Consider the following 14,672-nt stretch of genomic DNA (forward strand, 5'->3'; position numbering starts at 1 on the left):
GTAGAACTGAGCGCGGGACTCACGCGTAACGAGCTCCAAATGGAAACCGAAATTCTTAACCGATAAGCCACACTTCAGCGTGCCATTCGATGGCACTGCCTGCGATAGCCGGGTGGGTGGGTGGGTGGGATCCCGAAAGGTCTTTCAAATCACGGTAATTCTATGTTTTATGGAAGACCACCGCGCTAAAGCGATCGCCACCCACTGCTGCTGCTGGCAGTGGGGCAGTGATTCATTTGTTCGGGAGATTGTAGTTGTAACGTCATGATGAACCGTTCCAGGTTCCAAACGGCACGGACTTTAGGAGGCCATAAAGCCCGCGAACCGCTTTCGGTCGCTGGGAAAAAGATGGGTCAGACCGGGCATCGGATTTGGCGATCCAGCGGTCAATCGGGTCGTAGCTTTCGCAGCAAATCTCCGGTAAATCATGGGAAATCCATGCCTCTGCCTCTCTCTTTGTAACATTATGAGCGAACGAATGGCAACGATCCATTCGCCATTGGTGATGACGTTTGCGGAGGCAGCACGTGCGAGGTTTGTAGCGATGATGTAGCGTATTGTATTCTGATTTGTTGCTTCCCCCTATCGACCGAAACCATTATTCGGGAAAACACCGTCGATGTCATTTGGATTTTATGGTCAATTGGCTGTTAATAAGAGTGTGCCGAGCGAAATCCTTTTTCATTTTATTCAATCATCGTTTACTTATTTCTTCTCCCACAGAACAGTGCAACACATCATCGGCGACGGACAACTGGTAGAGAGCAGTCCTCGCGGTCCTCTGCTACTCCCCATCAACTAATTCCGCGAATTTACTTCGCTCGTTTGTCGAAGAACGGAGACAGGAAACAGCTAAAGCGAGAACCCGGCGCCTAAAAGAATTAACCCGTCAAGAGGCAGCGGCATCGAACCGGAGCACGTCACAACAAAACCAACAATCATGGCGGCCACAATGAGAACCGGAGGTAAGTGTGGGGGTGACCGGATACGTGGGTCGATTTTTCGAACGCGCGGGTGCAAGGGACAACAAGGATCCCTGTTGTTCCCGCGGATCCTCCGGACACGCGTCTGCCCGATTTCCTGTTTGTGAATACGGTTTGTGTAAATACCGGTCCGCAAGCAGGCCAGAAAAGGAAAAGGGAGAGGGTATTCCAGAGAAGAAAGAGGAAGGAAAATCCTGCCTTTTTTTCCGAAGAGAAGCACCAGAGACACGGACACGGACAGATATCAAAATGATGAAAAGTATCGATTCGTTTGCGGCGCAGGAGGGTCCTCAAGAAGGGTTGCTTTGATTTTTGCTTCGCTCCATGTTTTTCGCCCTTCCGCCTGAATGTTTGCTTCACCAGCGGCGACCATTTAGCGCACGGCAGCAGCAGCAGCACCGCGCGTTGGCGAAGTGTTTGGCTTCTGTTTCAACGCCCGGAAACAGGATCCTCCGGCCGTTCTTCCCATTGATCGATGGTGATGAGACCCCAGACCTCAAAAAGGGAATCACAAGAACGATGACGATGAGGATGATGATGATGATGATGACGGTCTTTCGGTCAGTGAAACGTATGATGCCTTTTTTTTCACGCTGGCTTTCGCTGGCACGATTGTGTGTTTGCTCTTACAATTACATCATTAGTTTTCCCGAGAACGCTGAGCGGGATCCTGTGTTTTCATCCGCTTCTTCTACTTCCTCTTCTTCTTTCTTTTTTCATTCCCACTCGATTCCCTGCTCGGTTCACCGATTGCCATTTCCGGTCGTCCGTTATGCGGAAATCGAGATGGAGTGAAGATGGTTCGCTTTTCCTGGCTGCAGCTTTCCTCCCCTGGTGAGCTGGTATGTTTTCAGCAAACCCATTCCCCGAGGCCGAGGTCGATGCCGAGGCCCATCGCCATTCGGGAGCAATTTATTTGCAGCACATCCCTCGCACGTACGGCATTCGTGTTCGTGTTTTGGCTTGCTTTATGGCATGCTGCATAGGTGTTACTCAACAACGGATGGGCCACGGTATGGAACGTATGACCCTGCCTGGATCCATAGTCCTGCCAAGCAATTACATTAATGCCCTCTTGTTGTAGTGATTTTGCCTTTTCTCTACAATAATGGATTAAACATTTTGCTGAACATTTGCTTCATGTTTCTAAACAGCTGAGCAAATTTCAAGTAAATAAATGACAGACTAGATGTTGATAAACAATAAGCAGTAGTTCACATTAGTAAATATTTCAGTCCAATCGTGTGGCTTATGTTCAACAGAGAAACACAAAACCGTCAATCAACGCTCTCGTGGCAACAGCAGCTGAAGGCCGGCTCTGGTTGAATTTTATTAGAAATGCAATGCATCCCGCGACCTCCCCTGTTCCTTGCCAAGGAAAAGGTAACGAGCCATCTCATCGTTCATCCTGCGTTGCTGGGACTATGAGCAGCAGAAGGCCAGCCCCGTAACAGCAATATTCACGTCTGGAAGCTCCATTTCTACGGCTCTCTTCGTGCAGTACAGCATACATCCGGCGAAAGGCCTTAGCCAGTGTACGATTGCAAAGCCGAGGCTAGACCGCAATGCTGCCAGCTTATGAGACACTCGCATGACGACGAAACGCACTTGAGAGCGGCTATAATTTTCCATCCGGTTCGTTCGAGAGAGCGACAAAATTGGCGACGCTGGATGTTCACCCGTTTTTTGCTTTTGTTCTGTACGTTCGCGCTTGGCGAAGGCAATTCCGTGGCTCCGGAGCCGCATGCTGGTGAGCCGTAATTAGGCTAATTAATGTTGCAGATACCCCCCCGTGGGGTTGGAGGTGTGGTAGGATACATTAAGCTCCGTCTGAGGGACGCTCAATCCTGTGAGGCTTTCAGTTTTTGCCTCGACAAACCTGGTGTTATTCGCCACGCAGCGGTAGATGAGCAGCAGCGCGATGCTGTACCGGTGGCGATGATGATGATTTGTGAGCAGAGCATTTAGTTAGTGAAGCGATTCGCTGTTTGCTGCTACATTTCTTTTGGGTGACATTTAGTTAGTTGGTTTTCTTTGAAATTATCAAAACAATCTCCACTGATTGGAAATCAATTTTCTAATGAATGTACTCGAAATTAAGGCTATTGTTTTATGAGCCATAGAAACAGTTCACTTACACAACTATCATTGTATAATTAATTCAAATGAAATATGCATCCTCGAGTGCATACTTAATGTAAAATTGTTCACGATGGGTACGGCAACAGATACATGAATACTAATGTGCGTATTTAAAACAAACGTTGAATCTAGTGTATTCCCCATGTCGAGAATGCGGTAATGCAATGGTTGTTGAATGCGGCATAACACATATCATCACAAACTCCCCCTCCCGTTGCCCACACAATCAAGCAGTAATGAGCAAATACCGAGCTTGTTGATGCCGATTTCTATATATGCTCCGGCATGCTGCGCACCGACAGCGCCAAACAACCACCAATGGCCTGTTATTAATAAGTCGTTTCTACGTCCCATAATGTAGTGAGAAGGTGGTAACCTCCAGGGGGCGGGCAACATATGGCCCCAAAACATATGCTCAAAGTGAAGAATAATTTTCCGCCTTGTTGCCAGCCCCTTCCTCTGCACTCCCCCTGTATTGGCACATAACAAAGTTTGAAAGCATAAAATGCTTTACACACTCGGGGAACACGATTGCGGTGTGGTGGTGGTGGTTTTGCATATCGCACGAGAGAGCGAGCTGCTGCTTCCATGATGCCATAACCGTTCCCTCCTCCCCGCTATTGACACGTAGCGCGTGCCGACAGTAAATCGACACAAATTATTGGTTGCAGCACTTGCACGAACTCAAATAAATCAATTTCCACAAATCCACCTGTCCTGTCCTGTCCCAAACGTGTGCGTTTACGCGTGCAATAGAATCCCCATAATCGCCCGCACACAAAAACCAATACCCTTCATCATCAGCAAATCGCAATCGAGATCGCTTCGATGCGGCGATGCTCAGGTGCTTATGGAACGACCATCACGACGAAACAATACGAAACCTGCTCTCCACCCACCCGGAGGAGAGGGGGTTGCATCCCAGCGTCGGGTGTTTTGTGGAAGCACCGTAACTAGCACCGAAATCCTGGAACCTCTGGCAGTATATTGCAACCCTCGTCGTGCATCATAGGGGAATGGTATCGATTCGAACCTGCTGCAACGATTGTGACACGTCGTACGACGGATCCTTTGCAGTCTATGCGGTCGTTCCAAACGTGTCAGTCGAACGGATACGTGCCCGAGTAAATGAAAGAGCTCGGAAGATGCTGATTATGCGCCGATGGGTTCTTTCATTCATTCCCGGTAATACATTTGCATTTCCTGTGGACGACGACGATGATGCTGTTGGTGAGATGCAATTCTTTGCAATGCTTTTCCGGCACACAAAACCCCGAAACCCTGGTTCCGCTTCGTTTCGATTTCATCGACTACCGTTCGTCGGAACATTCCTTCCGCCCATTCGCAACGTCATTGCGCCATTGTGCTTCCGTTTGCATCATTATTGGGCTAATGCATTCGAACGAGCGAGCCACACACAAAAGTACACACAAGGAGGCATCCCGTGCTGAAATCGAGGGCAAAAGCGAGGACGAGGAGCAGCGATTGGGGTTTTTCCTGCAGCATACAGCTCCGTGCGCTCAGTGCGGTTACGGTTCGATGCATACGAGCACAATGGCATTAGAATGAGCACATGGAACGTGGAAAGCGTAACTGCTCCTTCACCCCCTCCTCCTCTTCCTCACTGCGTTTTAAAACACCACACGTTCCCGTTTGCCAAAGTGCCTGGCCTGCGGATGGTAACTTCAGCTGTTAACGAAACTCATAAACGGTTCGACGCGTTTTAAATGCTATGGAAACACTTTAATCCTAACGATTTGGTTCGGAAATCGGGCCGGAAGGCTATTGAAGCCTCTCCGGTGGTAGCTCTTTTATTTGTTCAACCTCAACAATCGGCCTGATGGGTGGGCACAGCACTCAACAAGTGCTTGTTGAAACACAGCAAAGAAGGGCGAGAGTAGATCGTTTTCATTTGTCATTGAGATAGGATAAGCGTTTTCATTACATCTTAATTGCTTTTAAATAAGCTACAAAGCTGATAGAATAAATCAATGATGTTTTGTATTCAACAGTTAAATTCACCGGCAATCAATCATTAAAAATCAATCAGTTAACTGATTTCAATTATTAAAAAGAGATTGGGTTTGTTTTGTTCAAATAATTATTACCGTTTTTCATGCGCAAAATAATGCTTTTCAAACATGTAATGGAGGCGCCCAGTTGCTCATTTCATTTAATAATATTAAAATAGCTTCCATGGTCAAAACGGATTAAATTCTTACAAAATAATATGTTTCCAAACGAAATAATGCACAATCAAATTTTCTTTACGAAACAAAACAAAAAAGCAAACATAATAACTGATAATTTTACGAACCATTCCCAATTCAGCCGTCCGTCAAATCGCGCCGAACGGATGCTGTTTGGCAACATTCGCTGCAACTGTATTAGTGTCATCTCGTTCCGTCGATGCCGTACCGTCGACTGACCAAGCAGTCGCAATGCTTGTGCTTGTGCATGTGTGTTTAACCTCGGCACACGTTCCGGGATTGTTGTCATTCGAACACGCTCCACTACGGCTACTGCTACGTCAGAGTCTCACACAGACAGAAGCATCCCTCCATCGGGAGATTCGCCTTCCTACGCGAATCTCCTGTCTCCCGGATGTAGGCTGTGGGCGTGAGCGTGCCGTGATGAAGTGGAGAGCAAACTGAAACCGAGAACCACGCCGTTGGCCCGAAAATAGCTCCACCGCGTGGATTTGGTGGTGGATATCCTGCTACTGCTGCTGATGCTCCTTGGATGCAAGGTGAATGTTTGCCAGATGGTTTGCCTGTGGTGAATATGCTCCCGTGGTGAATTGCGTGGCTGCTCACTCGAGATGGTGGTGATGAGGATGATTCTGCTCACTACTGGATCGTCGTCGCCACTCGCTCACCGGAGCGGACGTTCGGTGGTATTGGTGACGCTTCGGATGCTACCCAAGGATGCTGCTCGTTGCCACGCTTCGGACGGTTCGGAGAGGATGCCACTGGGCCCGTAGAAGAGCCAGCCAGCCAGCCAGCCAGCCAGAAGTGGTTGTTATTGTTTTGCGTTGCATGTGTGTGCGGCCGTTTTCGGGAGGGAGGATGGATGAATGGATGGAAATGAAACCATTTCCATTGTCGGTTGTTTGTTTGCTTGGCTGACTAGCTGGCTGGTTGGCTAGCTGGCTGGGTGGTTCGATATTCCCGGAGCTTCAGGAACTCTCGCCAACCGTTTCGAATCGCTCTCGGGATCTCGGGGCTGATGATGGAATAATATGAATTAAGCTCACCTCCAGGCCCGTCCAGCTTGTGGGCTCCCGTGCGTGCTCGCTTCAGTAGTAGTGGTAGCATCCGTAGCGTGTCGTTTGTCATTCCGTCCGAGGTACGGGCGTTTCGAAAGCCGAACCGAACGGCCGAGGCACCGTAGTGTGCAGTGTTACCACCCATCCACTGGTGGGAAAGGTGCGTTGCAAACGCCTGTCCAGAAATCCGCGTTGCTGGTGGCGTTAATTTTTGGGGGTGAAAATTCGTTTCTAGTGTCACTGTTTTGTCCAAACTTCCTGTGAGCTACTCTCTTAGTTCGAGAAAGAATGCAGAACACGAAACCGTAAAGCGAACGGGTAATGGATTGCTGCTTCACTCCGGAGACAGTTGGATCTCGGATGATGGAAACAGCTTGCCACTGGGAATGCTGCTGCTGCTGGTGGGTTGTGCAGTGCCGGAGGAGGAGGGGGGGGGGCTGAAGTGAGAGTATCTCCGGTACGCATCTCACTATTGTGAGGCACGAGTGAACGTTGGTTTTCTCACCAGCTCACATCCTCGTCCATCCATCCTGTCGTCCGGCGTGACTTTAAGGCCAAGCGAGCTTCCTGATGCGGAAACCATTCCCATTCAGATCCGTTCCCGTCCGTTCGCTGCATGGTGTTGTCGAGTAACACCAACACCCCCCAGGGGCCCTGCCTGCAGCTTCTGGGCGTATGTGAAAGTGACACAGCTTGCGTGTGGCTGTGTGTGTGTTTGTGTGTGTGAGTGGGAATCGTGAGAGGATGTTTGTTGTTGTCGAGATAGCATGAAGTAGCAGTAGTAGAAGGCAGTAGAAGCCATCGCCAGCAACTCGTACGGGTAGCAGCCTGAAGGCGAGGATTTAGTGAGTGACGTCACGGCGCTCGGTACACACGTCCTTTCGGCCACGTATCGGCCGCCACCGTGAATTTGTTGGTTCGTCCGGCGCAAACGATTAGCTCGTGTGCGTGTGTGTGTGTGTGTGTGTAAGCGTGATTAAATTCACGAAAAGTCGAAACCTAGGCGAGGTCCTCGCGAGGTGAAGGTGAATGCAACCGGTGAAATGGACTGTTACGGTTTTGCTGGAAGCAATCCAAAAAGTGACCGCGATGCTGTGACGTACAATCGGGAAGGTGGACCAGAGCCAGCACCAGAGATTGGTTGGCACTCCGTTACGTTGTATCTGTTGCCCTCCGATTCGCGGAGTCTAAACGACACGACGATCGGTATGGTTATGGGGTAGTGAGAGGCTGTAGTGTGTAAAGCGCCAAAGCATTGGCACGGTGCCCGAATTCCGATCCGACAATCCGTGTGCCCAACGTGGTGATTGTGTTTCGACATAGGAAAAGCGAATTAACCATCGTCGTCGAGCGTCGGTTTGTGCTGGCACAACTTGTACCTTGTTCACAAATGCTACCCCTGAGCATGATTTACCTTCATCCTCCCCCCCGTTAAGTTGACCTGTGTCACTTCCGGCGGCGTGCCGTGTAATAATACCCAGCCCTAATCCAATCCAAACGAGACTTTTGGGAAATTCTATTTTCAGCAGAACGCAGGGTTGCCTACATCCCCGGGCCGAACCGGGCCCTCCCTTCCGAGCCGATTGCAAGGGGGATGACGTAAAGGGGTTTGGGTGGTTTTTGGAAAACAGTTTGGATTAACTTTTTGATTTCCCGTTCATCCGTTCTGAGTCACGGGGCCACTCAGTTTTTATTACACACGAGTACTGGTCCCCTTTTCCCACCCTTTCTTCGCCGTCAAACGTGGCTCCGGGTCACCATCCCTTAACCCTACTCCCTACTTCGCATCGCTTTACGGATCGCTCTTAAGTCTCAATCAATTTTCTTGTCGTCGTCGTCGGTGTCAACGCAGCACAGAACGGCAGCACGGTGTCAGAGAGTGACAGAGAGCGCGCGCACACACCGGAGAGAGACGGAGAGAGACGGAGAGAAAGAGAATAAGGAACCCTGGCCGGCCATAAACCGTTGGCAAGGATGTCACCTCGAAGGCGCAATGGAGGCGCATGGTTGACGTTGAATTATTCATAAAAAGTTACCGGAACCGGGACATTGAGTGTCAAATATCTCGTTACGTGCTCGTGCTCCTCTTTCTGCGCCCCCTTCTCCTGCACCGTTTCCCCACACCCCTTCCCTGTGGGTGAGGTGTCGACGATCGCGCACCCTGGCGCTAGCGTAGCGTAGACATTCCAGCGCTTCCTTGGTCCTTGCTGCCGGGGAAGACGATTCGAACCCAATAACTAATCAAGTGCTTCGTCGTCGTCATCGTCATCCACGGATCCCGTGCAAGCCCCCCGGGGGAGCATGAAAGGAAACCCGGCACAAAAAAAGGATTCTCGACGATAATCCCTGGCGTACGCCGGACGTGGTGTGCACGGTGTGGTGCGTGCGTGTGGTGCGTGCGTGAGGAAAAGGTTTCCATTAGGATTATTGAAATCATTAAGGCGCCGCCGATAGAGAGAGAGAGAGAGAGCGACCCCCTGGCATCCCGGCACCCGGCGTATGGTATCCTGTCCCGGATCCGCATCCACCTTGTTGGGTGTGTGTGTTGCGTTGCGACGGTGCGTAGCGCTCGACCTGTAACGCCCCGCGCGAGTGTGTGTATGTGTGCGTGCCGTGTGAAGGAAGGATCCAGCGCATAGGCCGGAAGTAGCCCCGGAAGTTACGCATTCCAGACCAGCATCAGCCAACGTCCTACGGACGCCTACGGTGAGTGAGTGAGTGACATCAGGTAAATTGCCTTCTGCAGAGCGATCGGCGGGGCCTGCGACGTGTACTGCGAGTGAGCGGAATCTTGGCATTCCGTTGTTTCCGGAACCGAAACGAAATGAACAATGCCTGCGGGTGGCCACGAGAAACCCGAGAGCAGTTGATGGCCGTCGCAAGTTTGCGTCGCTCGCGGCCCTACATTGTGCGAGTGTGTGTGTGTGTGTGTTTGACGGGCTGATGATTCCTCGAAGCTCCTAATTCGATTCGCCAGAATTCAGCGCATGGGGAGTATTTTTAGATTTCTCGTTTCACCATTTGCCAAATCATCTGCCGTCTCGCTCGACGGGGCACACTTTTCAATGAAACGGAATTATGTCCTCCATTATGACCCTCCTCCCACCAGCCCATGGTTTATGCATTCGCAACATATGCGTTTTTTTTTTGGGGGGGGGGGGGGGAATATTCAATCCCTTCTCTCGCCAAAGCAAAGTAAAAACGGGAAATTATTAATGATTCCTTCCTTCTTGGTTTGTGGTGCAGGTGCCAAACCGAATCATGGAGCGGCTCCGAGCGGCATCCTCCTCCGAAAAACGGGCGCCAACCAGGAATTGTTTATTGCGCAACGCAACAACCCCCGCGTAACATAACCTCACCATTCATAATCGACCGGAGGCCTGTTCTGTATGTATCTCTGTGTGTGTGTGTGTGTGTGTGTGTGTGTGTGTGTGTGTGTGTGTGTGTGTGTGTGTGTGTGTGTGTGTGTGTGTGTGTGTGTGTGTGTGTGTGTGTATGTGTGTGTGTGTGTTTGTGTGTAACGCTCTGGTTTAACCCCGCTCAATGCTGTTGTTGAATTGGTGTGCGCTGCGTGATGTTTTATGGTGCAATACATAATCGCTCACACCGTTCATCATCTGGTTTATGTTATTTTTCATTTCTACCAACCACCCACCCTGCCCCTTCCCCGGCGAGCAACACTCCTCTCCGCTTCCCGTTCCCTCCCGTGGCCCCTCACTCGATCCGTGATCTGATTGAGCCACGGGTTTTCGCGAAGTCCGCGCCGCTGGCATGGCAACAATGGTAGCAACATTATGCGGCAACGCGGCATTGCTATGGTGCCGGGCCGAGGACAATGTGGGAAAATTACGACCCTCCAGGGGGCTGTTTTATCAGACTACCAGGCTCCCCGGGCCTACCCCATCGCGCCCCTTATCGCGCCTCCACCTCCACGATTCATTCACTGCAGATGAACCACACATCAGCTCATACCGGGTCGGGGCCCGGGGCCGGGCCAGCTAATGATACACGGACGTGTCTGGTGTTGCTCACTCGTTACCACGTGGGCTATCAGCTGGTGTGCTCGTGAGTGAGTGTGTATGTGTGCCTTGGATGCGTCATTTTTATTGTCTTCCACGATATGTTGCCCCCCAGAGACGGAGGCAGCGGCAGTGGCCGAGAGCAAATGCGCGATGCGCGCGAATCCTTGACGACCATTTCAGGATCGAGGACGCTGAGCGATGAGTTTACGGTTCAAAAGGTCCCTGAGCTGAGTGTATGTGTGTGTGAGTGTTTGTCACACAGCACAGCAATACGTTGAAGCGATTGTTTATTATTAATAAATCTGTCACGCGTTCGTCCGATGAGTTTACCACGGAGCAATGACATTCAAGGCTGTTGGATGGAATTCTCCAAGGCAGTAGCAGCGTGGCTTGTTGACATTCACATCCACAACCCTAACACACACACACACGGACACACGTACACACCACTAAATGCCACACCGTACATCTAGTTCGCTCTACCACCAACATGTGATTACGGGGTGAACCGTAATTAGCGTTCTGCTGCTTTGCTAAAGCAGTTTACTTTGGATCGACTCTTGGGTGAGGGTCCCGATTGCCGATAATTACATGACATCCCTCATCACCTCCCCCTCGGGGGGCCCCACAAATGGCACACCATTCGAGGAAGCGTTAATTCGATCGATTGAACGCCAACATTAGCGCAACGCACACAAACAAACTTTGCCCGGGAAGGCATCATTCAGTCACGTGCCCTCCCACTGCCACGAATGATGAATGAGGAAGAGGAGGAGGAGGAGGAGCAGGAAGTACCGGGAATGGCGTGTGGCGTGCGGTGGTAGAGATACTAAATCATTTCAACAACAACAACAACCACTTCTTCCGTTCAACAAGTGACGTAGATTGAAGGTGACCACCGGTTCTTGGCGTAGTCGTCCTCGAAGTGCAACAACAGAGAGCCAGTGTGCCACTTGGCCAGCAGGATGAGGAGGATGAAGATGTTGCAGCCTCACTTGGCTGCAGGTAATCACTCGTTTTACCGCGAAACGTGCGTCATCAACGCAGTGACACGTGCTCATCGAGCGCATACACACACACACACACACACACACAGCCACGCACAAGGACCTGGCATGTCATTTGCAGTAAATTGTGCCACCAAATCAGTGGCCATGAGGATGGTGGTGGTGGTTCAGATCCCAAAACGGAACACGGCTGCATTGAACAAACACTTCGATCCTTCGGCTTGAGATGGAAATATATAGTCGCTGGCAAAGCACCCGAGCCAGCCACTGTGCCACGGATTTACGTCAGCAATTCGTGGAGCTAACTGTAGTTTATGTTTATGCTTCATAGAACCACCCCCGCCACCTTGGATTGGTGCTTGGGTTGCGGGGTAATCTACGAATTGCTGTATCGAGCCGCGTACCCAGAAACACTTGCGCCGTGCGCTCGCTGATTGCAATTAATGGCGATGAGCGAGATGATCGAAAACACCAGCAACGACGACTTCCACGATGAAGATAATAGAAGGTTATAGCAAAGGGGGTTTGGGCTCTAACGATCCCTTTTGCTGTAACTATCTTTCAATCCGTGTTTAATTGTTATTGACTTGCTAGCCGGAGAATGGTGCCCATGATGGAACCGGAAATTAGTCCGGGATTAAATCCGCTAATCCGCGAATATGCGTTCAATCATTCCCGGCTCACAGTCTCACCGAGCCTGCGGTGTTGGAATACCGGAATGCGCGCAGGACCCAAACAAATTTCGCAGAAACCCGTTTCGCCCGGATCCATATTGTCACACTCACCAGAACCCAGACCAGAGCTTCGAACAGTGGGTTTTTATTTTCTTTTTCCTGGAATCCAGACCTAACTCCGAGCATCCCCCACAGTACCACTGGGCTCGTTGGGTTGGCTGCAAATATTTCCGGCTGCTCCGGCACGGGCCCCGACGGCACGCTAGCGAGAATTTCAGTTCGTTCGGAGAACCCCCGGAATCGTCTCAATAAGCTGGTGCCGTTGTCGTCGTTATCCTCATCGTCACCACCACGTCAGTGAGCGAGTCCCCGAGGTTTTGGGCGAGGAAGGAGACAGAGAGAGAGAGAGTTCATTCTCGTGAGGATGTAAAATATTTGCCCCGGAAAATGCGAAACAAAACGAGTCCCTTGGGCCCCGAGGCAAGCGAGAGTCCCCAGAGATGGGAGATAGATTATTAATTTTTCGTATGCTTTGCACCGTCCGTCCGAACGATCCTTCTGAGGGGCGGGTGCTGGGGCGGGAGGATCGCCATATTGGCCATCGATTATTTTCAATTCCAGCTCTCTCTCTCCAGCGCGGTCAGGGTATCTCGGAGCCGTTATCTTGAATCAAAAGATTAAAATCGAAATTTCGGAGATGAACAAAAGTGAGATAACGGTTTACTCGAAGAAGTGTGTGTGTGTGTGTGTGCTTATTTGGAGGAACTAGACGCTTGTCATGTGTTGAGCATTTTTTTGAGAAAGCTCATTAGATGATATCGAAAAAAGGGATGAAGAGTTACTGAAGCTGTTATCAGCGAATAGTCGCGGACCAAGGAAGGACTGCCACAGACTTTAGACTCCTTTCACCAACAGATTTATCCCTCCCCGGAAAAAACAACTCCAGCGATGCAATCCTCGCGGATGCTCGCTAAAGGGCTACAGCAGCATTTGAAAGTATGCTGAAGAATATGCCCATTAATCATCATTTATTTTTGGAGTGATTTATGGGAAAGTTTCATCCCAACATATGCCGTCCTTCCGCATCAACCAGCTGGCCTTCATCAACATTTCCTTAATGCCCTCGTCCGGAGGGCTCGCTCATCAACTCATCAAACCGGGACCGGGGCGGAGTAGAGTGTACCGCCCTTCGTCGGCCTATCCGGTCGCCCGCATGACGATGAGGTTGCAAATTGGAGGTTAATTCTAAAACCAGATTATGCTGCCCCTCCCCTTCCCCGGAGATTCTCTCTCCTTTTGACGGTGGCTAGAGCAGCAGTGAAAGAAAAAAAAACAAAATAATAACGAAGATTTCGAAGCATCACATCATCAGACAGTGGACTGGACTATGGCCAGCAGATAAACTACTACCGCACAGCGCGTACCAGCGGGATGGGATGTCTATCATTTTCAAATGTAAAAACCTTCACCATGGAAGGCGAAATGAAATGCTTCGATTAATCATATGCTAGCCCGTCGGGGTGGGAAAGGGGAAGTTGCCCTACCGTTGGCCATCATGGTACATCCATCACGCTGCACTCCGACAGACCGAGCTGTTGTGTTGCGCGATTTAACTTTCTGGCAAAACCCCGGCCCAGAGGCACAGATAACTATAATTTACGTAACGTGACTTCGGAGAGGCGGCGATAAAAATATCCATTTTGATTGTGGCTACCAGCAGCGTCTGCTTTGGGATAAGTTTTGCATAAAGTGCCGCTAGGTTGATGTTTTCATTCCCGAGACCATTACCAGCCTTGGGTGGAACTGCGAATTCTCTCAGCAAGAACCCTGGTTTTTGGGGGGGCGCGGCGCACATCTGCCAGTACTTGTCTCTATTTTGAGTGTCGTCTTTCGAATTCAACCATTAGATCTAGAGGGTGGTTCAGCATACAAATTACCACCGTCGCTGTCATGTTGGGATTATCTGCTGGATGGAATCTTATCCCCATAAACAGCAAAGGTTGAGAACGGCAGTATGCGGATCGGTAAGTAAATTAAGCAGAAACCAAGGACTTAGCACTCGGTCTATGGAGGTTCGTCGGTAATTGTAGTGTTGGCTCCTTCCCTTCGAGAAATAAGATCCTTATGCTGTGGGCTGAAGCTCTTCTGACACCTTCTATCGGTTGGTAGGCTCGATGATGATGATGTTGATGATGGTGCGTCTCCGTTCACCCTCGCTTAGGTCAACCGAGTAAACTCTCACTTTCACTCCGGCTGGCGACATCGGAGCGGACTGGCAACAACAATAATTAACCGACAATAAAGCTCCTCTGTCGGGGACACATCCTAGTACCTCCCGCGCGCTAACGGACCACTCTCTTTTGTTCGCTGGATGTTTTTTTTTTCCTATTGAAAACCTTCCTCTCCGGTGCTCGAATAGGCCAGTCAACCATTTAAAAGTAAATGGACCGAGAACAACCACGGAAGGAGAAACACTAATAAAGGCTCCTATTTTTGGGGTCCATGATCGCGAAGAAAAGAAAAAGTCGGACCCCCGGAAAACACGAAACTCGTCCCCCGTGGCTGCTGGAAGGAGC

At 50.3% G+C, this 14,672-nt stretch overlaps 1 protein-coding gene across 1 annotated transcript in view; it reads left to right on the forward strand.

Annotated features, from left to right (window-relative positions):
• Positions 1-737: 737 nt before the first annotated feature.
• LOC125960132 (uncharacterized) overlaps positions 738-14,672 on the forward strand; it is a 64,708-nt gene continuing 50,773 nt past the window's right edge. The window contains exon 1 of the mRNA XM_049693336.1: positions 738-965. Within this exon, the coding sequence (XP_049549293.1) occupies positions 941-965 (25 nt within the window). The 5' untranslated portion in view covers positions 738-940. The remainder of the gene's footprint in view (positions 966-14,672) is intronic.

This window comes from Anopheles darlingi, chromosome 2 (genome assembly GCF_943734745.1).
Source record: "Anopheles darlingi chromosome 2, idAnoDarlMG_H_01, whole genome shotgun sequence".
Classification (NCBI taxonomy): Eukaryota; Metazoa; Arthropoda; class Insecta; order Diptera; family Culicidae; genus Anopheles; species Anopheles darlingi.